The sequence below is a fragment of the Salmo salar genome, chromosome ssa24, assembly GCF_905237065.1.
Source record: "Salmo salar chromosome ssa24, Ssal_v3.1, whole genome shotgun sequence".
In the NCBI taxonomy this organism is placed as follows: domain Eukaryota; kingdom Metazoa; phylum Chordata; class Actinopteri; order Salmoniformes; family Salmonidae; genus Salmo; species Salmo salar.
This window is the reverse complement of record NC_059465.1, coordinates 24444365-24470450: the sequence shown is the minus strand read 5'-3', so window position 1 is coordinate 24470450 and position 26086 is coordinate 24444365. Positions and strand designations below refer to the sequence as shown.

Below are 26086 nucleotides of genomic sequence, written 5' to 3'. Positions count from 1 at the left end.
GAAGAACACTTGTTTCGTAACTGCCTAAAAATAAGCCAATCAGCATCAGAACATGATTTCCTTGCTTTAGCCCAGGCTAGATTACGGTCGTGAACAATGCAAGAAAGCTCAGACGAAAACCATGGATTATCCCTCCCTTTAACCCTGAACCTGCGGAATGGAGCATGTCTGTTTACTATTTGGAGAAAACCATCATGAAAGAATTTCCAGGCAGTTTCCACATCAGGGATAAGATCAATCTTGTTCCAGGCAAAATAAAACAAATCATGAAAGAAAGCCTGCTCAATGAAACACTTCAGAATGCCGTTGTTACCTGCTGTCCCTCCTCTGTTCCCAGCTTGTCTTTCAGAGAGGAGTAGAGGGCGGGCAGGATGACCCCCAGGTGGCGTGTCAGAGCGTCTCCAGCCACAGCAGATAGGAAGGCCAGCACACGCGTGTTCACTGGAGGAGCAGTTAGCTGTCACGGAAGAGGAGAGGATAGCATTCATACACAGAACTACACTCATACTATAAAAAAGACTAAAAAGCACTGAGCATCAGGAAAAGTGTTATATAAATCCAATAAATGATCAGTGAGATGAACCATTGTTAGTAGAGTGTATAATATTTGGACAGCTCACCTTGGGCACCAGGTAGGGCAGCACAGAGCGACTCTTTACTGCCATCACCTGTTTCAGACCGTCCAGAGCAAACTCCGCAGTCTCCTCATCATCCTGCACACAGAGAAACATTAACCTCACTCTATATTCTGTTCCATGGTGGGTCCTCTCGGCCCTCTCCAGAATTTCTTAAGGAGGGACATGAGAGTGAGTATTACCGAACACAATGTGTGGATATCAGGCCCCCAGTGTCCGGTATGGAGCGTAAAGTCACAAGCTCTGCTGGTCGGCTACTGCGTAGCAACGCAGCCGTGACAAAAGCCCCGGTCTGCCCTAGAAAGCCCCGGTCTGCCCTAGAAAGCCCCGGTCTGCCCTAGAAAGCCTATGTAAATGACGATCGCCAGAACGGGCTTTTTTTGTTTTGTCAGCAGTTTAGAGCTCTAAAATGTGTTTATTATGATCAAGTTCGATCCACACAGTGATTTATTTTAAAGTTAAATACAAATCAGGAAATTGGATTAAATAGGGATCCATTTGGACAACAACATTTGTCGTTACACAGGACCACTTGCTGACACAGACCAATCACGTGCCAGCAGGCTACGAGGAGGCTCCCGGATGACTCAGACAGGATGAAAGCTACTACATCGACCATGATACTTTGCTAGTTACGGCCACTTTCACCATGATCCTTAGTGATTTTTTTTGGTGCCATTCAAGCCCCATTCAGCAATAAGGCACGCTTCAAATTCAAATACTTCATGCGCCATCAGGAGTTTTCCATAGGAATACGTGGATGATGTCAGCGCTATTACTATCTACTGGTTTTAATGGCTATGGTGGATACAGAGGGTTGTTTAGAGGTGAAGAGGGTTAATGTTGGTGTGTGTGGATGTGTCTCTCACCAGCTGTTTGAGCAGGGCAGGCAGGATGTCATCCAGGGCCTGGTGACCGATGGTGGCATGGAGTTGCTCGAAGGTTTTGGCTGCAGCCTCTCGTACCTCCTCCAGGGGGTCACACAGAGCCTTCCTCACCGTGGGGACCAGGGACTCAGAGAATATCAGCACCTGGAAACACACAGTCACCTTACTGCTCTACCATGGCATCACATACCCCTGCTATGTCTAAGACATTTGAAGTTTTCCTTGAACAATTCACACTAATCTCAAGGTTAAATGCCAGGTTAAATAAAGCATGAATAAAAAGATGAAGGAAAAAGTGTCCAGGTATGTATTGAGGTACTGACCGCATCCCTGCTGGTGGACTTCATGATCTCACTGAGGCCGATGCAAACACCCTGCCTCTCATCACTCTTGTCTGAGCGCAGACCCTCCTCCAGGATAGGAATGATCTCTGGGAGGATCTTCTCTCCCAGCTTACGAACCAGGTCTCCAAGTGTCCTCGCAGCGATCTACAACCACAGAGAGAAGCCACATTCAGTAACCACGGGATCAGAAGCATGAGAGAACACAGAACGCAAATACACTCAAATTCAGAACACTGAATTGTCTTAACATGTGCAACTAATGAACAGGACCACAGAGAGTTAGACAAAGGGGATGTGATAAAGTGCAAAAGCTGTGAAAGAGCAAGAAGGAAACAGCTCCATAGATTGTAGACTTAATGAGCAGTAGCGTTACCGTTCTCTTGTCAGGGCAGTCGGAGGCCAGGAAGCCCAGCAGCAGGGTGAAGAGGGTGGGCAGGATCTCCCGGAGGGTGCGGGGAGTGTTGGACACCACGATCTTCCACACGTGGAGGGAGGCCTGTCGCACCACCAGCTGGGTGTCTGAACGGCCCATGTAGAGGCCAGACAGGACTCGGTTACGCCTCTCTCCACCCAGGGCTCCGATGATCGCCTGGGGGAGAGGAGGAAGAGGGCTCAGCACCAACACCACATACAAACCACTTTATAATCAACCATCTATACAGTACAATCACGCATATTTGTCAGAATACCTTGTTGGACTGCGCTGTGCCAAAGTTGTCGTCCTCTGAGGCGGTCTCTGTGGTCATCTTCCCTGTGACTCCAGAGATGTGGAACAGTAGGTCTCCCAGCAGCTGCACGGAGCTAAACCTGTGAACCAGAGACAACATGGAGGCTCACTTACATACTATCACTGCCAGGTAAAACCCTTACATACTGACATAAAATGTATAGTGTGTGTATATATGGGTAGATGCCCGACCTAATCCTCCAGAGGTCGTCAAACAGGCCCTGTTCCAGTTCAGGCAGCAGCAGGGCGATGGCAGTCTCAGCGTACATGCTGATGATGCGCTGGCCGGCACGCAGGGCAGTGTCTCTCACATACTCGTTCTCATCTGCCAGAGCCTGTAATACCAAGGAGAGAGGGAGACTGGTGAGAGGTGTTCACAACCAGAGAGAGAATGGAGAGATGCTAGTGATTGTTGAGTGTTCCCTACCTTGAGGATGCAGGGGATGATGGGGCCAACATAGGGGGTGAACCTGTCCCCGAAGGTGAGGGGCAGGTAGATAAACATCATGATGTAACCGTCGCGGACGTGGGACGCGATGTCCACCTTGCTGGCCGTCTGCACCACGTCTGGCATCAGCTTGTCCAGCTTCTCCACGCCCAGCCCAGCCATCACCTCAGCCAGACCTTGGGCAGCTCCAGAGCGGTCCACAGAGCTCTGCTCAGATGCCAGGGTCTCCATGAGCCAGGGCATCAGGTCATCAAAGCAAGACTCACCCATGCCCTTCACCATGGCACCCAGGGCCTTGGCTGACACTGTACGGACCTGAGAGGAGAGGACAGAGAGAGTTATCATCAGGTAACCAAACCACTTAAAGGGTTTGTTGTTGAGCTGTTAGGCAGAGGTACATACCTCAGGCACAGGGTCCAGCAGAGAGGCTTTGAGTCCAGGAATGACACTGGGCAGGTATGGGGACAGGTCCTGCAACACAAAGAGACAAACACATTGTGTCAATCACTAGAAACACATACATTATAAACAGTAGAGCATTTTGAGAAGATTAATTGTAGTACAATGCAACTCAATATCCCAGGGCTGCTACGCACCTTCTGGTCAGTGAGGGAGTACATGTTGCCGATGATCTGAGCGGCCATCTTGCGAGTGTCAGTGGAGCGGTCCTGGAAGGCCCTCTGGACGATGGGCATGATGAGGGCCAGGGAGGGGGCATCGATGAAGTGGACAAACTTGGTGTCCAGCAGCGTCTGCAGGCAGTTCTGGGTCTTACGGGAGGGGTCAGTGAGGGCATCCAGCAGGATGGGGGTTATGGCTGAGAGGGGGACAGAAACACTGTTAGTAACTACCCTAAAATACCAATCGCCATCTGTATTACCCCTACAGATGCATTGGTGGGAAAAGTACCAAATTGTCATTCCTGAGTAAAAGTAAAGATACTGTAATAGAAAATTACTCAAGTGAGTCACCCAGTAAAATACTACTTGAGTAAAGTCAAAGTATTTGGTTTTAAATATACGGAAGTGTAAAAAGTAAATGTAATTGCTAAAATATAGTATCAAAATGTGTAAATCATTTCAAATTCCTTATATTAAGCAAACCAGACAGCAGCATTTTATTGTTTTTAAAATGTACTGATAGCCATGGGCACACTCCAACACTCAGACATCATTTACAAATGAAGCATTTGTGTTTAGTGAGTCTGCCAGATCAGAGGAAGTAGGGATGTTCTCTTGATAAGTGTGTGAATTAGACAATTTTCCTGTCCTGCTTAGCATTCAAAATGTAACGAGTACTTTTGGGTGTCAGGGAAAATGTATGGAGTAAAAAGTACATTATTTTCTTTAGGAATGTAGTGAAGTAAAAGTTGACAAAAATATACATAGTAGACTACAGATATCCAAAAAACGTAGTACTTTAAAGTATTTTCACTTAATTACTTCCACACAACTGTACATTCTGCTTTAACTGCTTTTCCCCACATTCCTATAGCTAAAGCTCAGAGTTGAGCATAACCCTCCTACCCAGGATCTCAGGGTTGCGGATAACAGAGCCGATCTGTCGTAAGGCCTGTTGGCCGGCATTCTGCACTTTGACATGGGAGTCAGTCAGCACCTCGGTCAGCTTGGGCACAATGCTGGGCAGGCAGGAGGACAGCTGCTTAGGGGCACAGTATGCCATGGCCCCCAGGAGCTCCACAGAACCTGGAGGAGGAAACGAGAGTAGAAGGATTAAGAAGAGAGAAAGATGAGATGAATGGGGAGCAGAGTAGGGGCCAAGGAAGGGAGGACAAGGATGTGGTTACCATCAGGTGATTGCTGAATGGTTCGATCCTATCATTTGGGATAACATGGCACAGCTCTCTAAAAAAAAGGCCCATGATGCAGTGGGCGGAACCTCACCTGCTTTGGTCCTCCAGGACTCCTCCTCCAGAGCCACCAGCAGGGAGGGCAGCACCAGCTTCACCCCGTGGGCACTCAGGTTCCTCATCACCGCCTTGGCACAGTCATCTGCAGCCTGGGAAAGGGCAAAGACGTTACTTAGAGCGTAATGCACAACAAAACGTGTGAGTGAATGTGAGAATTATTAGGTAGAAAAATAGTGTTGAGTGAGAAGTGTAAGAGAAAACAGGAGAGAGAGAGAGAGAGAAGGTAGGTGGGATTGAAATGAGAAGCTTGTAATGTTAACAGTACCTCTCTGACATACTGGTTCCCGTCCCCGAAGCAGAGCAGGAGGTGGGGCAGCACGTGGACCACATAGGGCTCAAACAGCTTCCCCAGCATGTTGCACAGCATCTCAAAGGCAAACAGGGCACCTGGAGAAGACCGAGAGAGAGTGGTGTTAAAAATCACAGGCACAGATAGCGGGAGAACAAACTAAACCACAGAGACCAGCGAGGTTAAGCTACTGGCGAGGAGTCACTGACCCTCTCTGCGTCTGAAGTTCTTCTTGTCTTGGATGGCATCGGTCAGGGTGCTCATGATGTCCTGCTGTTTGAGGGCCAGGATTCCCAGGCCTTTCACCAGGCCTGCCAGACCGTAGGCCGCGCCCTTCCTCTCAGCGTACTTGTCACTTTCCAGCAGCAGCTGCAGCAGCTTCCGCACCATCCCCCCAGCATCCTCCCTGATGGCAGGGACCAGAGGGGGCAGGCAGCTAGCCACAGACTCCTGGACCTGAGGGAGCAAAGAGACAAATAAGGCAACGATTACAATAAGCAGGCATTTGATTGTAAAGGTCAATGCATATAGGTTCTAGAAATCAAGATGAAACCTATAGCGAATAATGTGACAGATTGTTCCAGTACCTGCTGTGAGGGTGTGGAGAGTGCTGTAATGAGCTTGGCCACAATGGGTTTGACCTTGGGGTCACTCTTTTCCAGATGTTTGGCCAGAGAGCCCATTAGGATGACCACACTCTGGCGGACTGAGTCGTAGCTGGCGTCCTGGGGGGCGTCCTTCAGAAACTCCTCGAAGACGGGGAGCAGGGAGCTCACATTGTCCTGCAACACAACACAACACACTGCTCAGAAAGAAAAGGGATGTACTGTATTGAGTTGAAAGGAGTCCATTGAGAGAGGAGCAGTTGCATTGGGTGCCAGGAGAAGGGTGTGGCTGTCTAGAGTATATAAAGAGTGTTGGTACCTTTCCGTGTGTGTTGAGGGCGGAGAGGGCAGCGTCCAGCATGCAGCGCCGCACCTCAGGGTGACGGTCATTCAGAGCGTCAGGAACAAAGAACAGGAAGAGAGGAGTAACCTGGGGCTCTTCCAGATACTGACACAGCTTGTTCAGAGCCAGGGCGATGCCACACCTGCAGACACCAACACACCCTTAGACACCATACACAAGGTGGTGCCACTTAAACACAGAATCTGGAAAGCTATCATCACCACCCAGTCCTATACACTGGAATAAGAGTGGTATCGACATTGTTGAGTGGCTGAGTGTTCGCTTACCTGGCTTCCCACTGGTCAGGTGGTTGTTCAGAGATGACTCGTCCTAAAGCATCCAGGACAGGAGGAGGTCTCTGTAAAAAGACAACAGTTTCACATTGACCATGGTTCTACACTATATGACCAAAAGTATGTGGACACCTGGTCATTGAACATCTCATTCCAAAATCATGGGCATTAATATGTAGTTGGTCCCCCCTTTGCGTCTATAAAAGCCTCCACTCTTATGAGAAGGCTTTCCACTAGATGTTGGAACATTCAGCGTTTCAATTCAACCCAAAGGTGTTCGATGGGGTTGAGGCCAGGGCTCTGTGCAGGCCAGTCAAGTTCTTCCACACCGATCTCGAAAAACCATTTCTGTATGTACCTCACTTTGTGCACAGGGGCATTGTCATGCTGAAACCGGAAAGGGCCTTCCCCAAATCGTTGCCACAAAGTTGGAAGCACAGAATTATCTACAATGTCAGTGTACGCCGTAGCGTTAAGATTTCCCTTCACTGGAACTAAGGGGCCTAACCCGAACCATGAAAATCAGCCCCAGACCATTATTCCTCCTCCACCAAACTTTACAGTTGGCACTATGCAGGTAGCGTACTCCTGACATCCACCAAACCCAGATCCGCCTGTCGGACTGCCAGATGGTGAAGTGTGATTCATCACTCCAGAGAACGCGTTTCCACTGATCCAGAGTCCAATGGCGGCGAGCTTTACGCCACTACAGCCGACGCTTGGCGTTGCGCATGGTGATTTTAGGCTTGTGTGCGGCTGCTCGGCCATGGAAATCAATTTCATGTAGCTCCCGACGAACAGTTATTATGCTGAAGTTGCTTCCAGAGGCAGTTTGGAACTCTGTAGTGAGTGTTGCAACCGAGGACAGATGATTTTATGCGCTTCAGCGTTACTGTTCTATGAGCACGTGTGGCCTACCACTTCGCGGCTGAGCCGTTTACACTTCACCATAACAGCATTTTAAGAACTGACTTGTTGAGAAGGTAGCATCCTATGACGGTGCCATGTTGAAAGTCACAGCTCTTCAGTAAGGCCATTCTACTGCCAATGTTTGTCTATGGAGATTGCATGGCTCTGTGCTCAACTTTATACCCGTCTGCAATGGGTGTGGTTGAAATAGCCGAATCCACAAATTTGAAAGGGTGTCCGCATTCTTTTGTATATATAGTGTATCTTACAACACACCACTCCTGATACCCGACTAGTGGCTATTCCTGAGCTGTGATAGGAGGGCCATGGGTGAGGGAGACTCACGTAGAGTTTCTGGTGGTAGAGCTCATTGAGCTGGCCCAGGACAGCGGGGGACTGGTCGCGGTACTCGCTGATGGCACTGGACAGAGCCTCGGCCCCGGCAGTACGCACAGCCTCCTCATGGTGGGTCACATCTCCGATGAGCAGAGAGCACAGCTCAGGGACCAGCTCCAGACACAGAGCCTGCCACAGCCTGGGGGAGAGAAGGGGAGCAGAGAGGTATGGTCAGTCACAGCAGCTACGCTACATGAGAGGGGAGACGTGCTACTTCTCGAAAGCAAAGTCATTTTGAAGACGGGAGCTATATTCAACTAGCTAAGTATTACATAGAGGAGACGTTAGCTACTCACTTCTCAGCCAGGGTCCTGCCCTCCTCCTCCACATCAAACCTGGACACCCACAGCCTGCGGAGAACACGCAGACCATTGGCATCTGTACTTTCTGTAGGCAGAGCCATCTCCATCTCCAACAGGCCCTGGACAGAGAGAGAGAGGTGGGACATTAACACACATCCAAAGACCCACACACAGTACACACAGTACACACAGTACACACAGTACACACAGTACACACAGTACACACACACACTATTTCCTCACCCTGAGGGCAGCGTCTCTGACAGAGAAGCAGGGGGAGAGCAAAGCCTCCAGCAGGACGTCTATCTCATCCTGCTCAGCCAGAGCACAGCCCTTCTCTCCTCCTCCACTGGCACACACTGCTGTCAGACACTGGGACGCCAGCACCTGAAACACACACAATTACAGATCTACACTCAGACACAGTGTATAAACGTATGTGAGAGCTCTACTGGTTACTATTAGTCTGTAAATGTGGTAGAAGCATGGTGCTGAAGTGTGTACCTGCAGTCTGGGTGCTGCAGTGGAGATGACTCTGGTCAGGAGACGCAGCATACTGAAACGAGGTAGCAGCTCAGGACCATTCTGAGAGACAAAACAGAGAGACAAGTCATACAAACATAAGCCCTTTGTCCATGATGGCCAGCCATTAATAGAGTGGAGAGTGCAGGAAGAGAAAAGTATTATACATTGGTAGGAGTATTATATACATGTGTAAGAGTATTATATACATGTGTAAGAGTATTATATACATGTGTAAGAGTATTATATACATGTGTAAGAGTATTATATACATGTGTAAGAGTATTATATACATGTGTAAGAGTATTATACATGTGTAAGAGTATTATACATGTGTAAGAGTATTATACATGTGTAAGAGTATTATACATTGGTAGGAATATTATACATTAGTAGGAGTATTATACATTGGTAGGAGTATTATACATTGGTAGGAGTATTATACATTGGTAAGAGTATTATACATTGGTAGGAGTATTATACATTGGTAGGAGTATTATACATTGGTAGGAGTATTATATATTGGTAGGAGTATTATACATTGGTAGGAGTATTATACATTGGTAGGAGTATTATACATTGGTAAGAGTATTATACATTGGTAGGAGTATTATACATTGGTAGGAGTATTATATATTGGTAGGAGTATTATATATTGGTAGGAGTATTATATATTGGTAGGAGTATTATACATTGGTAGGAGTATTATACATTGGTAAGAGTATTATACATTGGTAGGAGTATTATACATTGGTAGGAGTATTATACATTGGTAGGAGTATTATACATTGGTAAGAGTATTATACATTGGTAGAGTATTATACATTGGTAGGAGTATTATACATTGGTAAGAGTATTATACATTGGTAAGAGTATTATACATTGGTAGGAGTATTATACATTGGTAAGCGTATTATACATTGGTAGGAGTATTATACATTGGTAGGAGTATTATACATTGGTAGGAGTATTATACATTGGTAGGAGTATTATACATTGGTAAGAGTATTATACATTGGTAAGAGTATTATACATTGGTAAGAGTATTATACATTGGTAAGAGTATTATACATTGGTAGGAGTATTATATATTGGTAAGAGTATTATACATTGGTAGGAGTATTATACATTGGTAAGAGTATTATACATTGGTAAGAGTATTATACATTGGTAAGAGTATTATACATTGGTAGGAGTATTATACATTGGTAGGAGTATTATACATTGGTAGGAGTATTATACATTGGTAGGAGTATTATACATTGGTAAGAGTATTATACATTGGTAAGAGTATTATACATTGGTAAGAGTATTATACATTGGTAAGAGTATTATACATTGGTAGGAGTATGCCTCAGACAAAGAGATGTGACAACACACTGAGACGATAAACTTGATCAACTCTTACCTCATCGATGAGTATGTCTGTGGTGTCAACCTCAGCGCGAAGTTGAGCGTGCACATTGATGACCTGCAGGGCACGGACCTGCATGCTCTCCGTCTCCTCAGTGCTGCCTGAGGAGTCCCTGAGCACGGTGTTTAGCAGGGGGAAACAGAAGGAGAAGGCTGGGGCAGACAGTGGAGCCATGTCTGAAACAACAGGATGAGCGCATTAGGACACCAGCAGGTATAATCACAATGTTGATGTCGTTGATTTGTGTCTGTATTGTGTCCGTGTTTCTTCACCAGTCTTGCCCTCTCCTCTCTCTGTGTATGTGTGTTTGCTCACCACCAGCCTTGCCCTCTCTGTGTGGACAGTGTGCTCACCACCAGCCTTGCCCTCTCTGTGTGGGACAGTGTGCTCACCACCAGCCTTGCCCTCTCTGTGTGGGACAGTGTGCTCACCACCAGCCTTGCCCTCTCTGTGTGGGACAGTGTGCTCGCCACCAGCCTTGCCCTCTCTGTGTGGGACAGTGTGCTCACCACCAGCCTTGCCCTCTCTGTGTGGGACAGTGTGCTCACCACCAGCCTTGCCCTCTCTGTGTGGGACAGTGTGCTCACCACCAGCCTTGCCCTCTCTGTGTGGGACAGTGTGCTCACCACCAGCCTTGACCTCTCTGTGTGGGACAGTGTACTCACCACCAGCCTTGCCCTCTCTGTGTGGGACAGTGTGCTCACCACCAGCCTTGCCCTCTCTGTGTGGGACAGTGTGCTCACCACCAGCCTTGCCCTCTCTGTGTGGGACACTGTGCTCACCACCAGCCTTGACCTCTCTGTGTGGGACAAGACAGTGTGCTCACCACCAGCCTTGCCCTCTCTGTGTGGGACAGTGTGCTCGCCACCAGCCTTGCCCTCTCTGTGTGGGACAGTGTGCTCACCACCAGCCTTGCCCTCTCTGTGTGGGACAGTGTGCTCGCCACCAGCCTTGCCCTCTCTGTGTGGGACAGTGTGCTCGACACCAGCCTTGCTCTCTCTGTGTGGGACAGTGTACTCACCACCAGCCTTGCCCTCTCTGTGTGGGACAGTGTGCTCGACACCAGCCTTGCTCTCTCTGTGTGGGACAGTGTACTCACCACCAGCCTTGCCCTCTCTGTGTGGGACAGTGTACTCACCACCAGCCTTGCCCTCTCTGTGTGGGACAGTGTGCTCACCACCAGCCTTGCCCTCTCTGTGTGGGACAGTGTGCTCACCACCAGCCTTGCCCTCTCTGTGTGGGACAGTGTGCTCACCACCAGCCTTGCCCTCTCTGTGTGGGACAGTGTACTCACCACCAGCCTTGCACCTCTCTGTGTGGGACAGTGTACTCACCACCAGCCTTGCCCTCTCTGTGTGGGACAGTGTGCTCACCACCAGCCTTGCCCTCTCTGTGTGGGACAGTGTACTCACCACCAGCCTTGCCCTCTCTGTGTGGGACAGTGTGCATGTGCAGCAGCCCGACAGTGCGCTGGGTGGCTGTTTCTAGATCCTCCTGTCCCCAGGCCTCGTCCAGATCACACTCAGGTTTCATCAGGCGCAGTGTCACCCTGCCCACCAGCACAGCTGTGGAGAAGACCATGAGTAGAACATGCAGGAGGTAAGAGGAAGTTTTATCACAGGAAGTAGAACGTTTTTCCCTCCACTTTATCTTTGTTCACTCCCATTTAAAGATCAGAGACAACTGGATAGGTACAAGCAATAACTCCACATAGTTTTCATGTAGGCTAGGTGGAGTTTCCATGTTATTTTCTCCTATCCAGTCCTGTCAGATCTGTGAAGGTGTGTGAACAAGGACATATGAGGGAAGTGAGAGGAAAGCTCTACCGAGTATTAGTCTATGCTTTGGATAAAAGTGTCTACAAATGGAATATATTACACGTACCCAGGTAGTGCAGCTCCGTGGGCATGAGGCAGGCTCCTATGTCGAGGAAGGCCTGCTGCAGGCGTGGGGCAGCCAGGGGGGAGTGGAGGAGGGGCAGTAGGACCTGGAGGACCCCTGGGAGCTGCCATGAGATCTGGGGAGGCTTCTGGATCAACGTTGCCTCCAGCAGACCCACCGCACACTGCAGCTCCATGTCCAGCTGACAACCACACAACAGTCCATCGATCAAACAACAGGAACATTATGTCAATGTCTCGAGTTTAACGTTTGAGAAACTGGATAAGTGTGAAAAATGTTAAAGTGTCTGGCCGTACCCCTTGTAGTCTCTTGCGAATGGAGGACTCTTTCTCCAGCTGGGCTTGCATCATCTCCTTCTGTTTGCTGGTCAGCTGCAACTCGTCTTTGATGCCTTTCTTCTTCTTGATCTCCTAAAACAGACATAGAAATCACCGTGTTCATTTCATGATAACTCTACTTTCTTCAATTAATGATGGTTCAATCGTAATTAAAGTTAGACCTATTATACTGAACAAAAATTCAAAACATGTAAAGTGTTGGTCCCATGTTTCATGAGCTGTAATAAATAATCCTGTACATTTTCCATAAGCACAAAAAGCTTATTTCTCTTGAATTTTGTGCACAAATTTGTTTACATTCCTTTTAGTGAGCATTTCCATCTTTGCCAAGATAATCCATCCACTTGACAGGTGTAGCATATCAAGCAGCTGATTAAACAGCATGGTCATTACACAGGTGCACCTTGTGCTGGAGACAATATCTCAGCCACTCTAAGATGTGCAGTTTTGTCACAAAACACAATGCCACAGATGTCTCAAGTTGAGGGAGCATGAAATTGACATGCTGACCGCAGGAATGTCCACCTGTGCTGTTGCCAGAGAATTAGCAGTACATCCGACTGGCCTCACAACCGCAGACCACGTGTAACCACGCCAACCCAGGACCTCCACATCCGGCTTCTTCACCTGCGAGATCGTCAGACCAGCCATCCAGACAGCTGATGAAACTGTGGCTTTGCACAACTGAAGAATTTCTGCACAAACTGTCAGAAACCATTTCTGGGAAGCTCATCTGCGTGCTCGTTGTCCTCACCAGTTCTGCGTTATAACCGATTTCAGTGGGGAAATTCTCACCTTCGATGACCGCTGGCACGCTGGAGAAGTGTGCTCTTCGTGGATGAATCACGGTTTCAACTGTACCGGGCCAATGGCAGCCAGCGTGTATTGCATCATGTGGGCGAGCTGTTTGCCAATGTCAACGTCGTGAACAGAGTGCACCCGTTCTTGGCGGTGGGGTTTTGTTATGAGCAGGGATAAGCTGCGGACAATGAACACAACTGCATACTCACCAGACATGTCACTCATTAAGCATGTTTGGGATGCACTGTATCAACGTGTACAGCAATGTGTGCTAGTTCCCGCCAATATCCAACAACTTCGCACAGCCACTGAAGAGGAGTGGCACAACATTCCGCAGGACACAATCAACAGCCAGATCAACTCTATGCGAAGGAGATGTGTCACGCTGCAAGACGCAAATGGTGGTCACACCAGATATTGGCTGGTTTTCTGATCCACGCCCCAACCATTTTTTTTAAAGGTATCTATGACCAACAGATGCATATCTGTATTCCCAGTCATGACAAATCCATAGATAACCACCTAATGAATTTATTTCAATTGACTGATTTCTTTATATAAACTGTAACTCAGTCAAAATTGTTGCATGTTGCGCTTATATTTTTGTTCAGTTTACATTCTCTGATAACAGAGGATCATCAAACAGTACCAATATGCTCCTGCATCTATTAGCCCATATACAGTGCCTTCAGAAAGTATTCATACCCCTTGACTTATTTCACTTTGTTGTGTTACAGCCGGAATTCAAAATGGACTAAAAAAATTACAATCTCAACCATCTACACACAATACCTCAATGACAAAGTGAAACATGTTTTTAGACATTTTTGCAAATGTATTGAAAATTAAAGTAGCCAATACTTCACCTTTGGCAGAGATTACAGCTGTGAGTGTTTCTAGGTAAGTCTCTAAGAGCTTTCCACAAGTGGATTGTGCAACATTTGCCCATTTTTCTTTTCAAAATGTTTCATGCTCTATCAAAGAGATTGTTGGTCATTGCTAGACTACCATGTTCAGGTCTTGCCATAGATTTTCCAAGTAGCTTTAAGTCAAACATTCATTGTCTTCTTGGTAAGCAACTCCAGTGTAGATTTAGCCTTGTGTTTTAGGTTATTGTCTAGCTTAAAAGTGAATTCATCTCCCAGTGTCTGGTGGAAAGCAGACTGAACCGGGTTTCCTCTAGGATTTTGCCTGTGCTGAGCTCCATCCCATTTATTTTTTATCCTGAAAAACTCCTCAATCCTTAACAATTACAAGCATATCCATAACATGATGCAGCCACCACTGTGCTTCAAAATATGGAGAGTGGTAGTCAATGTGTAGAATTGGATTTTCCCCAAACATCACACTTTGTATTCAGGAAAAAAAGTGAATTGCTTTGCCACATTTTTACATTAGTGCCTTATTGCAAACAGGATGCATGTTTTGCAGTGGTGTAAAGTACTTAAGTAGAAATACTTTAAAGTACTACTTAAGTCATTTTTTTGGATATCTGTATTTTACTTTATTTATATTTGACAACTTTCACTTGACTACATTCCTAAAGAAAATAACATTATTTTTACTCCATACATTTTCCCTGACACCCAAAAGTACATTACATTTTGAATGCCTAGCAAGACAGGAAAATTGTCAAATTCATGCTCTTATCAAGAGAACATCCCTGGTCATCCCTATTGCCTCTGATCTGGCAGACTTAATTTAACCCTTATTTTACCAGGTAAGTTGACTGAGAACACATTCTCATTTACAGCAACGACCTGGGGAATAGTTACAGGCAAGGGGGGGGGTGAATGAGCCAATTGGAAGCTGGTGATGATTACGTGACCGTGATGGTGAGGGCCAGATTGGGAATTTAGCCTGGACACCGGGGTTAACACCCCTATTCTTACGATAAGTGCCATGGGATCTTTTAGAGACCACAGAGTCAGGACACCCATTTAACGTCCCCCAATAACTGCCCTGGGGCACAGGGGGGGGTTTCCATCCAAAGGGGGGGGTTTTCCATCCAAAGGAAAGTGCACCCCCTACTGGCCCCACAACACCACTTCCCGAAGCATCTGGTCTCCCATCCAGGGACCAACCCTGCTTAGCTTCAGAAGCAAGCCAGCAGTCAGATGCAGGTTGGTATGCTGCTTTGTTTGTAAATGATGTGTTGGAGTGTGCCCCTGCCTATCCGTAAATAAACAAATCAAGAAAATGGTGCCATCTGGTTTGCTTAATATAGGCCATTCGAAATTATTCACACTTGAAATACTTAAGTATATTTTTACAATTACATTTACTTTTGATACTTAAGGATATTTAACTTTTACTCAAGTAGTATTTTATTGGGTGACTTTCACTTTAGTCATTTTCTATTAAGGCATCTTTAACTGAAGTATGACAATTGTTGTTGTTTTTTCAACCACTGACGTTTTGGAATATTTTTATTCTGTACAGGATTCACTTTTACTGTCTCAATCAGGTAAGTATTGTGGAGTAAATACAATGTTGTTGATCTATCTTCAGTCCTATCAGAGCCATTCAACTCTAACCCAGTGGTCGTCAACCTTCAAGGCATTCCTAGTCCATCATCAAATATTTCTGTAGAAAGCCAACGAGCGAGGCTTGCGCTCATATTTTAAAATTGTGTTGAGCTGTTGCCGGTAGGTGCACTTGATTCTGAAGTCCGGCACACCGGCAAATCTGTGACAATCTAGAGCACCTACTGTGCTGCCCAATCGGATAGCTCAAATCACTATGGTTACAGAGCTTCCATGACCCTGGCCACAGCCACGTTTAATAGGCTACTAGCCTACGTAAGATTTAATAACTTTTAAAACCACGACCACAGAGAGACTGTCAACGGATACAGCAAAGAGCTGCTGTTTTTATGACTGAGTTATTACTATTAACACTATAACAAAACACACTTCTCCGTATTTCCGCTTGGGCTGCAGCTGCAATGAATGAGTAGCCGAGTATCGATAGCCCTACGTTTTATTATTATTAGCAGCTCGTTGTGTCGATATTAAGGAATATTTAACTTTCTCTGATCATAGGAACAACATGAATTTGTGCATGAGGCAGATGCGGTGCGACATGAGTTTCGCCAACAGGTAGAAAACGGCGTCCCCTCTCTCTGATCAGTCTCACTGGAGGAAGGGAAGGAGAGAGCAGGGACTGTGAGAAGCGGTTGTGAAAAGTTGTTTTGAACCGTCATCCAACTCGGAATTCAAAGTCGGAAACTCGGATCTTTCTAGAGCTCCGATTTTTCGACCTGAAGATCACGGACGCCGTGATTTGACCTCGTTGACCATCAGATGCAGGTTCCATCAGTCCAGTAAAATAAAAAAGCAAATGATTTCAATTCATGCTCCACAGTGCCTCACAAGTGCTAAACCAACTGATCTATTTTGTTATCAAAGCTCGAGTTTTGAAAATAATATGGTCTGATTAACAATATTGGCAGGCCAATCATATATCTAATATGCTGTGATAATGTATTAGGCCTACTGCCCAAACCTCATTCCTATTAAACTCTTTGTGTGAGGTTAATGTAAAAAAATACATCTGAGCAGTAGATCTCAGCTTGCTTTTTGACTGTGAAAGTGATCTTGACTCAGAAATGGCTGGTCACCACTGCTCTAACCGTTTTAAATGTACCATTGGCCTCGTGGTGAAATCCCTGAGCAGTTTCATTCCTCTCTGGCTACGGAGTTAAGAAGTACACCGGTATCTTCCTTGACCTTTGTGCTGTTGACTGTGCCCAATAATGTTTGTACCATGTTGTTGTTATGTTGTTACCATGCTGTGTTGTCATGTGTTGCTGCCTTGCTATGTTGTCGTCTTAGGTCTCTCTTTATGTAGTGTTGTGTTGTCTCTCTTGGTGTGATGTGTGTTTTGTCCTATATTTATATTGTATCATTATTATTTTTTAATCCCAGGCCCTGCCGGAGGCCTTTTGCCTTTTTAGTAGGCTGTCATTGTAAATAAGAATTTGTTCTTAACTGACTTGCCTAGTTAAATAAAAGTTACATTTAAAAAATTGTAGTGACTGGGTATATTGATACACCATCCACAGTGTAATTAACTTAACCATGCTCAAAGGGATATTCAATGTTTGCTTTTTGATTTATACCCATCTACCAATATGTTCCCTTCTTTGCGAAGCACTGGAAAACCTCCCTGGCCTTTGTGGTTGAATCTGTGTTTGAAATTCACTGCTCGACTGAGGGACATAATTCCACTTTGACATTATGGAGTATTGTGTGTACCAGTGAATTATTTTTATCTAAATTGAATCCATTTTAAATTCAGGGTGTAACAACAAAATGTGGAAAAAGTCAAGGGGTGTGAATATTTTTCTGAAGGCACTGTACAGTAATAAGGTAAGAGGTAGGAGTGCAACAGTTAACAATCCTCTCTCCATCTAGTTTATCAATCATAGCCCCCCATAGTCTCACCTCTTGCAGCTCAAGCTCTATGATCTGTTCCTTATACGAGTAGGCCTTGTTCTCCCTCTTCATGTTGCCCTTCTTAGTGCTCTCCTGCTGGGCACTGCACAGGACACGGGAGGAAGAGAATGAAATGTTGAAACAAGCCTTTGTTGCGTTTAACTAAGAAATCAACATAGCCAAGGTCTTTGAAACAATGATAAGCATTCTTGCTGACTACAATGTGAAACCCACAGAACAGCTCTTACACTGTATTAGTGTCCTACCTCTGGATGATGCTCTTGTCATACAGCTCTCCCTCAGGGGTGAGCATGATGGCATACTCCTCCCTGGTGACCTGCCGCAGCGCCGGATTGGACAGCCACTGTGTCACATGCTCCATCACCCGTGGCAGCAGCTTGATGGGAGAGAGACCGGACAGGGCACCGACCGCATTCCTTATAGCCTGGTGAAACAAGAGGACGACCATCAGTCAGCCAATAAGAGTACATGACAAGTTGGACCATAGGCTTGTCTCATCCAATCACCGAGAGCAAATGTAGGCCTCAACCATCCCTTGGCTGTGAGTGTAAGTATGTATGTGTATTGTATGTGTACATCTGATGTAAGGATGTCAATATGTAAACTATGTTCTGACCTGATTGTCAGCGTTGGCCTGCAACAGCCGTGGCAGAATGTCATCCAGGTTCTTGTCTATGAACTCGTCGGCCTTGATGTTCATGCTGGACAGCAGGTACGGCCAGAAACCGGGTCGAGCTTCAACTGCATCATCGGAGAGGAGGGGGGAAAGATGTCAGTACTAGTAGTGGGTTTATACTAGGGATGGGCATTTCAAGTAATATCATCATTGTTCAGAAATCCAAATAATCGAAATTCAAAAAAAGAAAAGCTCTTTGCTATTGAATCTTGACCAATCAGAACGACGCAAATGCACATGGCAGAGGTAAACAGGAGCCATGCTGCTTTTCTCCAGTAGTTTGGCTAACAGCAACAACGAAAGAAGATTTGCCATGATAGAACTGATTGTTACAAAAAGATTCTGCATATCATTTTAAAACACTGCAAGTGTTAATACAAAACTAAAACATGAAATGTTATGAGTGTTTTGCATTGATCTGTGTCAGGTGTTGTGGAAACGTTAGGTGAGCGCATGTAACTGCTATTTGAAGTGGGGAAAATAGCATACCGATGTCAGGGCAGCCTGGAGGGTTAAATGTGGAGCAGTAGCTCAACGCACAGTTATAAAAACTACATTCTAAAGTTTATTAAATTAATCACTTCAAATGTCATGGTTTATCCATGTAAAATAATTTAAACAAAGCTTTTGATAAAATAGGCCTAAAAAATAAATATATATATAAAAAATAAATCTTGCTAAATTAACACTCACGTAATCAAATACTAACATCCGTTCAGATATTTGATGAACCTTTCCCATCCCTAGTTCATACAAACTGCAGTGTGAAAGATGCTGTGGAGCGCAGTAACAAGTAAACGAACAGACCTATGGAGGGATGGTGGGTGACGACCAGGATCTCCATGGCAATCTTGTCAGCCTCGGCTGTGTCGTTCCACTGGCCGGCCACAGAGCACACCACACCCAGCGCCTCCAGCAGGACACGGGGGGGACTGTAGGCCTTGCCCACCTCAGACAACTCCCCTGACTCTGTCTGCAGCACCTCCTGAGGCAACACCTGGGGAAAGACAAAGACACAGTATATAGTCAATGACAAAGGGATAATGTAGAGATTCATATTACACTACAAATACAATTAAAATATTTGTACTTAACATCCCAATTTAAAGTCAGTCATTACTAGTTTATAGTACCACTGAGGTGAGACCTGCAACTACAAATCTATAAAAATTCTTAGTGCCTCACAGTCAACTATTCGTACCTTGTGTTTGTTGATGACCACTCTTAGTTCTCCCAGAAGGCCGTGGGCCAGCCCGGAGCCGCCCAGGGAGGAGAGCAGCTTCTTCACGGTCTGCTGTGCCCGCTTCCGCACACGCCAACTACGAGACAGCAGCACCGCCACAGTGGCACGGTGGTACATCCTGACAGGTGAGGAGAGCAGAAAGAGTCAACACCTACAGAGTACTAAACGTGGAAATGTGTTACGCAAAATGCTGATACAAATTCAGAGCGACTGAGACAGTAAAACAATCACTCACGGTGATTTGCCGTTGGTGAGTCGGTGGGAGTGGTCCAAGAAAATTCTCTCACACAGCTGTATCACTGTGCACAATGCTGGGGTGAAAGAGATTTAATGTATGAAATGTATACATTCACTAATGTAAGTCGCTCTGGATAAGAGCGTCTGCTAAATGACAAAAATGTCAAATGTAATACTCAATATCGTCCCATATCTTGACACTTGCGCGATTACTGACAGTCTGCATTAGTGTTTTGTGTACTGTTTGTTTATTATGCCTCACCTTCCTCACTGGCCTGGGAGAGGAACTTCTCTGTGGTGAATAAAGGTTTCTTCTCATCCAGGATCAGGGTCCAGAAGACAGCCAACTTGGCCTCTGCAGTAACAACAAAACACACCATTCTATCAGTCTCTAAACTGATGAACAAGGGCACTGTCCCCTACTGGGAACCTCAACATTCAATAATTATGGGGTGTCATGATCCTAAATTCTCTCACCTGTCTGGGTCTCCAGCAGAGACAGTCGACTCAGGAGAACAGCAGCAGCCACGCCCTCTGAGAGCAGAGCATGCTGGGAGTTCTGGGCCGCAGCCTTCTCAACTGTCTGGAGAAGGAGGGGCACGAGGTCAGAGACCTGTCCCAGAGTGTCCCCTGGAGAGGAGAGAGAGGGCAGGGCTGTGATTCTGTGCATCCTGCATTCCGTAGAACTGGATCAATACACGCAGACAAGTTATTTCATTTCAAAGACAAGCTCACAGACACACAGGTAACAGTTGCCCAGTGCCTGTGACTAACTAACCTTTGAAAGCCGCCAGCATGGCCTGCAGGTATGCGTGGCGGACAGGAGAGGTGGAGGTCTTGAGGGTGAAGGCCTTCTTGAACCAGTCCAGCAGAGCCTTGGGGACCTCCACCGTCAGCCGCCCACTCCACTGAGACAGCGTAGCCACTGCGTGCACCAAGGTCCCCTCATGGACTGACAGACAGAAACACAACATGAGCACCTCTCTCTATGGATGAAGGGATTGAGAAGGAGGAAGGAATGAGAGATAGTTCTTACCTTCTTGTTGCAGATAAGGGATGAACAGCACAGCGACTGTAGAGCTGAGAGTTTGGCTGGAGGTGCCCGACACAGCATGATGGCTGCAGCTGCCGATACCTGGACAGAACAAGTCAAAACCAGGGTTAAAAAACAACATCCATCGGTCTGCAAGACTACACACTAAGTGTGGGTTATGAAGGACAGAAGAATAGTGACCACGCTACCTGACAGCACACTCATCTTCTGGCCGAACGCTGTGAGCTTCCCCTCTGACCCTGAAAATACACAGTTCTGTTAGTGCAAAAACATACTTTACACTTGGGTGTTGTGCTATGTGTGCTCAAATGTTTCTTAGGTCATAGTAAAGTGAGTTGTCCTTGCCTCCCAGGATGCTGAAGAGGTGTGTGATGACATCCTGTACAGCGCTAGGGTCACTACACTGCTTGGCCAGGTTCCGCATGGCCTGCACTGCCTGCTCCATCAGCTGGGGATTATTGGCCTTCAGCTGACCTGAAACACACAACCTGGTTACACACACATAGAGAGAGAAACATCCTCAAAAAGCTACATTTCTACATATAAAGGCCTGACTTACTTGCAATGCCTTTTCCAATATCCATGGCATACTGACTGAGGTCAAGAGTCACTGAAGCCAGTAGACAGGAGACGGCTGAAGGAGAGAGGAAATTATATCTTGAAAGGACAAAACTACAATACATAGTAGGTAATATACACAACATTGTGTTTGATTGTGATATTAGCTACTGTACTCACTCTGCATGGCGTTCTCTGGGCTGCGGAGCATGGCCTTCTGCAGGGCAGGCAGCAGCAGCTCCTTGAACTCAGAGTGGGAGACATGGCGCAGCAAGGAACCACTCTTGTCCTGCAGAGGAACACAAAACACATTACAGAGAAGAAGTTTTAGCACTAATACCCATATTTTGCAATACACATCAAATTGTGGCTATGGGAGGTCTTTAGGTTGTGAATTCCAATCTTTGGGTCTCACTGACAAAAGCAGTTTCAGGGCCAGTCCAGCGCCACTCACCAATAGGTGTTGGTGTGGTCTAGTCTTGCTCATGAGGACTGCCTTCATATACAGGTCCAATATGGCACTCTAAAAACAAAATAGAGGCTTGGTTACAGATATATATTTTTTATTATTATATAGAAATATTTTTCATCTAATTGAATTCAAATAAGACTCACCTTGTGTTTCTCTACAGTGGCCATGTCTTTGTTAGTTGTGCAAAAGTCCAGACACACCCCCAGCAGAGCCAGTGAGCTGGGGTTCTGCTCCAGACTCAACAGTGTGCTTATATACTGATCCGCCAGGCCAGGGTTCTGGAGAAAAACAGCAGAGACAAGCATTTAAATCATAGCAAATCCAATATATAGATTTTACACTGGACCACGATGACAGTGTCCAAATATTCCTTATAACCGTCTGGCGTTCCTTGAATACCAACCCCACACCTCCCTTACCTTTTTCCATAGGTGGTTCAGGTTCTTCAGGGTTGACTTCAGTGCTGTTGCTTGAGCCCCTCCCACCACTTCAGCCAGCAGTAAACTCTGTACCTCCACCTGTCAGAGGAAAGATAGTGAAGCATGGATGGGTGGATGCAGAAACAGTAGTAGGGCTTAACAAGTCCCTATACAACCAAATCTAACATCCCATCACCTGTGTGGAATTGACGACATCTAAATTCATGCCGAAATCGTTTCACAGTATATATGTAAATAGTGATTGCTGGGAGGTGAAAGGCATGGCTTCTATAAGCAGTGTCTGATTCCTTGCTCACTTACCAGTTTCTTCCAGATGGGGCACACTCTTTTCTCTGGAGCCAAGAACACAGAGCGAACCAACAGGCAGGTCCAGGCCAGCCCGGTGAAGGCAGCCGAGCCTGTGCTCTTACTGACAACACCATAACAAGATGGACAGGGAACACAAATAAGGTATTCTGTATGTGGTGAAATTAGTACAATATTTCACAGAACTCACTGTAAAATGTATACAAAGCATTTAGTCTTAGCCCTATTCCTATCCCCAAGTCCTACCTGGGTGCTCCATTCTTGCTGATGACGCCACAGTTGAGGAGGCAGTGAAGGAGGCTGGTTGCTAGGATTTCAGGTTGAGACTCAGCCAGTAGGCCAATGACGGAGAGGAGAGCTCGTCGAGATGCAGCATCCCTAGAGAAGACATGTCATTTAACTCTCAACACACACTTCCAACAAATCAATAACTGGGGAATACTGAAGAGCAGTAGGCTAAGGGCACCTACCTGTATCTGTGTGGAGTGAGACAGAAGAGCTTGCATAGCCCTTTGATGGCTGGCTCTGGTAGCTCTATAAGGACATACACATTGCTTTAATTTGACAATCCAAGACAAAAAATAAACAGAGTGAGAGCAGAAAATAAACAAATTATACTAACTAAATGGGCATCGATCTCCTCACCTTTGCCGCTAATACACTGTTTCAGTTCGCCAAGAATCTCCTTACGCTCGCTTACACTGGCTGTGGTCACTTTCACAGCAAATTTCTTCAGTGTGTCCGAAACCTGGTGCAATACACACAGACATCCAAAATCAAATGAAAGCCGCCTGGCAATGTGTGCATCTAGGATAAAGTCAATCATTTGAAACAATAGTACTGAATATTCAAAAATGTCACACTGATTGAAGATGTAACTTTGTAATTAGTCTTCAATTTATCAAGATGGAAAACATATCTTCAGAGATTTTTATGGCATCATCAGGCAAAAAGTGATCAGACCACCCATAACAATTAAAACATTTAATTGAGCAAATTTCGGTGTGGTCACCAAATACAATATGCCATTCAGAAGACAGTCGTGTTTGGCTTCTCATAATAGCTAGCAAACAAGTACTGTATAGTATATGTTCTACCTAAAATTGTCTGTTGCCAACAAAGAACAACTTCATGAAATGCTTCATTGTCGCTAACTGCTAAATAAATTATAAACTAGGCTGGCTGAAACCTACTCATCTAGTTGGTGTTTCGATTAATCTAAAACAACGGATTTGGTCACCACGAGAAAACTGACTAGCTAGTTAGCCACGTACTGCTAGTTAGCTGGCTACTATATTTATGCTACCTATGGCTAACGTCAGCACTCTGTACTAGCCAGGTAACGGTTAGCTAGCTAGCTTAGCCAGCTGGACAATGTTTAAATCATTTATTTTACGGGAAACCCTACAGGCAGCCACAATAAATGAATTATCCCTCATATCATATCTTCCTTGTCAGCAGTATGTTGTTGACAAATCCTCGAGAAGGAATCAGCACCATTTTAAACATCAGCGACACAAACCTGCGTGTCCGCTGCCATCTTGCCGGTCTCAAACTAGGGAGAACTTATAGTCACTTCCGGTTCATGATACGAGTGATCATCACTTCAAGGACAGTAAGTACTGTTTTTTTGTTTGTTTGTTTATTTTATTATTATATTATGTCATTTTTAAATAAATAAAAATATTTGAAATTCCATACTGTTTGAAGGATACAAATTAAAATGTGTTACAATCTTTAAGAGAGATGTATAGATTTTTGTAACACAAACGTCACAAACAAACAGAAAGCACAAATACAGAAACACATACAGGGCTTTTACATTCAAAGACATTTGAAAAGCTTAAGAGTATCAGTTGATTTCGCCAGGGGCGCAAGTTTGGTTTTAGAAGTGGGGAGGACATTATTCCCCCCAAGTGAAAGTTGTGCCCCTTGATTTCATCACCTTCTTATTCTTACAGAGCATAGTATTTAATATGTCTTGCTCCCAGACAAATTAAACAACTTCTTTGCGCGCTTTGAGGACAATACAGTGCCACCGACACTGACCGCTACCAAAGACTGTTGGGCTCTCTTTCTCCATGGCCGGCCCAGACGGCATCCCTAGCAACGTCCTCAGAGCATGTGTCTGCACAGCTGGCTGGTGTGTTTACAGACATATTCAATCAATCCCTATCCCAGTCTCCCAAGAAAGCTAAGGTAACTGAACTAAATTACCATCGCCCCATAGCACTCACTTGTGTCATCATGTAGTGCTTTGAGAGACTAGACATGGATCATATCACCTCCACCCTACCTGTTACCCTAGACCCACACCAATTTGCTTACCGCCAAAATAGGTACACAGACGATGCAATAGTCATCACACTGCACACTGCCCTATCCCATCTGGACAAGAGAAATACCAATGTAAGAATGCTGTTCATTGACTACAGCTCAGCATTCAACACCATAGTACCCTCCAAACTCAACATTAAGCTTGAGACCCTGGGTCTCGACCCCGCACTGTGCAACTGGGTCCTGGACTTCCTGACAGGTCGCCCCCAGATGGTGAAGGTAGGAAACAACATCTCCACTCCGCTGATCCTCAATCCCACAAGGGTGCGTTCTCAGTCCTCTCCTGTACTCCCTGTTCACCCACGACTGCATGCACGCCTCGGCTTGATTACCAACAACGACGAGACAGCCTAAAGGGAGGAGGTGAGGGCCTTCGGAGTGTGCTGTCAGGAAAATAACCTCTCACTCAATGTCAGCAAAACAAAAGAGATGATCTTGGACTTTAGGAAACAGCAAAGGGAGCACACCCCATCCACATCGATGGGACAGCAGTGGAGAAGGTGGACAGTTTTAAGTTCCTCGGTGTACATATCACCAACAAACTGAAATGGTCCACCCACACAGACAGTGTGGCGAAGAAGGCGCAACAGCGCCTCTTCAACCTCAGGAGACCGAAAAAATTTGGCTTATCACCGAAAACCCTCACTAACTTTTACAGGTGCACAATTGAGAGCATCCTGTCGGGCTGAATCACGGCCTGGTACGGTAACTGCGCCGGCCACAACCGCAGGGCTCTCCAGAGGGTTGTGTGGTCTGCACAACGCATCATCTACAACAGGAAGGCAAAAAGATCATCAAGGACAATAACCACCCGAGCCACTACCTGTTCACCCCGCTACCATCCAGAAGGCGAGGTCAGTACAGGTACATCAAAGCTGGGACAGAGATTGAAAAACAGCTTCTATCTCAAGGCCATCAGATTGTTAAACAGCCACCACTAACACAGAGAGGCGGCTGCCTACCTACAGACTTGATATCATTGGCCACTTTAATAAATGGAAAACTAGTCACTTTAATAATGCCACTTTAACCTGTTTGGGATAGGGGGCAGTATTTTCACGGCCGGATAAAAAACGTACCCGATTTAATCTGGTTACTACTCCTGCCCAGAAACTAGAATATGTATATAATTAGTAGATTAGTAGAAAACACTCTAAAGTTTCTAAAACTGTTTGAATGGTGTCTGTGAGTATAACAGAACTCATATGGCAGGCCAAA

At 45.8% G+C, this 26086-nt stretch overlaps 1 protein-coding gene across 1 annotated transcript in view; it reads right to left on the bottom strand.

The window, feature by feature from the left end:
* Positions 1-24118, bottom strand: part of LOC106585483 (eIF-2-alpha kinase activator GCN1) — a 37971-nt gene extending 13853 nt beyond the window's left edge. Inside the window, exons 1-47 of the mRNA XM_014171737.2 lie at positions 24054-24118; positions 23177-23279; positions 23002-23065; positions 22778-22909; positions 22526-22634; positions 22205-22303; positions 21929-22063; positions 21768-21836; positions 21494-21602; positions 21315-21389; positions 21101-21229; positions 20944-20994; positions 20738-20836; positions 20480-20653; positions 20179-20331; positions 19964-20056; positions 19700-19775; positions 19423-19582; positions 19029-19218; positions 18162-18286; positions 17791-17969; positions 17534-17627; positions 12243-12356; positions 11929-12127; positions 11457-11609; positions 10039-10220; positions 8613-8693; positions 8352-8495; positions 8103-8227; positions 7756-7945; positions 6496-6566; positions 6185-6350; positions 5848-6042; positions 5470-5716; positions 5237-5358; positions 4946-5060; positions 4568-4747; positions 3638-3858; positions 3444-3512; positions 3021-3356; positions 2786-2928; positions 2556-2673; positions 2240-2455; positions 1846-2010; positions 1505-1666; positions 621-713; positions 314-457 (exon numbers count right to left, since the gene is read on the bottom strand). Of these exons, the coding sequence (XP_014027212.2) occupies positions 314-457; positions 621-713; positions 1505-1666; positions 1846-2010; positions 2240-2455; positions 2556-2673; positions 2786-2928; positions 3021-3356; positions 3444-3512; positions 3638-3858; positions 4568-4747; positions 4946-5060; positions 5237-5358; positions 5470-5716; positions 5848-6042; positions 6185-6350; positions 6496-6566; positions 7756-7945; positions 8103-8227; positions 8352-8495; positions 8613-8693; positions 10039-10220; positions 11457-11609; positions 11929-12127; positions 12243-12356; positions 17534-17627; positions 17791-17969; positions 18162-18286; positions 19029-19218; positions 19423-19582; positions 19700-19775; positions 19964-20056; positions 20179-20331; positions 20480-20653; positions 20738-20836; positions 20944-20994; positions 21101-21229; positions 21315-21389; positions 21494-21602; positions 21768-21836; positions 21929-22063; positions 22205-22303; positions 22526-22634; positions 22778-22909; positions 23002-23065; positions 23177-23279; positions 24054-24071 (6387 nt within the window). The 5' untranslated portion in view covers positions 24072-24118. The remainder of the gene's footprint in view (positions 1-313; positions 458-620; positions 714-1504; positions 1667-1845; positions 2011-2239; positions 2456-2555; positions 2674-2785; positions 2929-3020; positions 3357-3443; positions 3513-3637; positions 3859-4567; positions 4748-4945; positions 5061-5236; positions 5359-5469; positions 5717-5847; positions 6043-6184; positions 6351-6495; positions 6567-7755; positions 7946-8102; positions 8228-8351; positions 8496-8612; positions 8694-10038; positions 10221-11456; positions 11610-11928; positions 12128-12242; positions 12357-17533; positions 17628-17790; positions 17970-18161; positions 18287-19028; positions 19219-19422; positions 19583-19699; positions 19776-19963; positions 20057-20178; positions 20332-20479; positions 20654-20737; positions 20837-20943; positions 20995-21100; positions 21230-21314; positions 21390-21493; positions 21603-21767; positions 21837-21928; positions 22064-22204; positions 22304-22525; positions 22635-22777; positions 22910-23001; positions 23066-23176; positions 23280-24053) is intronic.
* Between the last annotated feature and the right edge of the window lie 1968 nt (positions 24119-26086).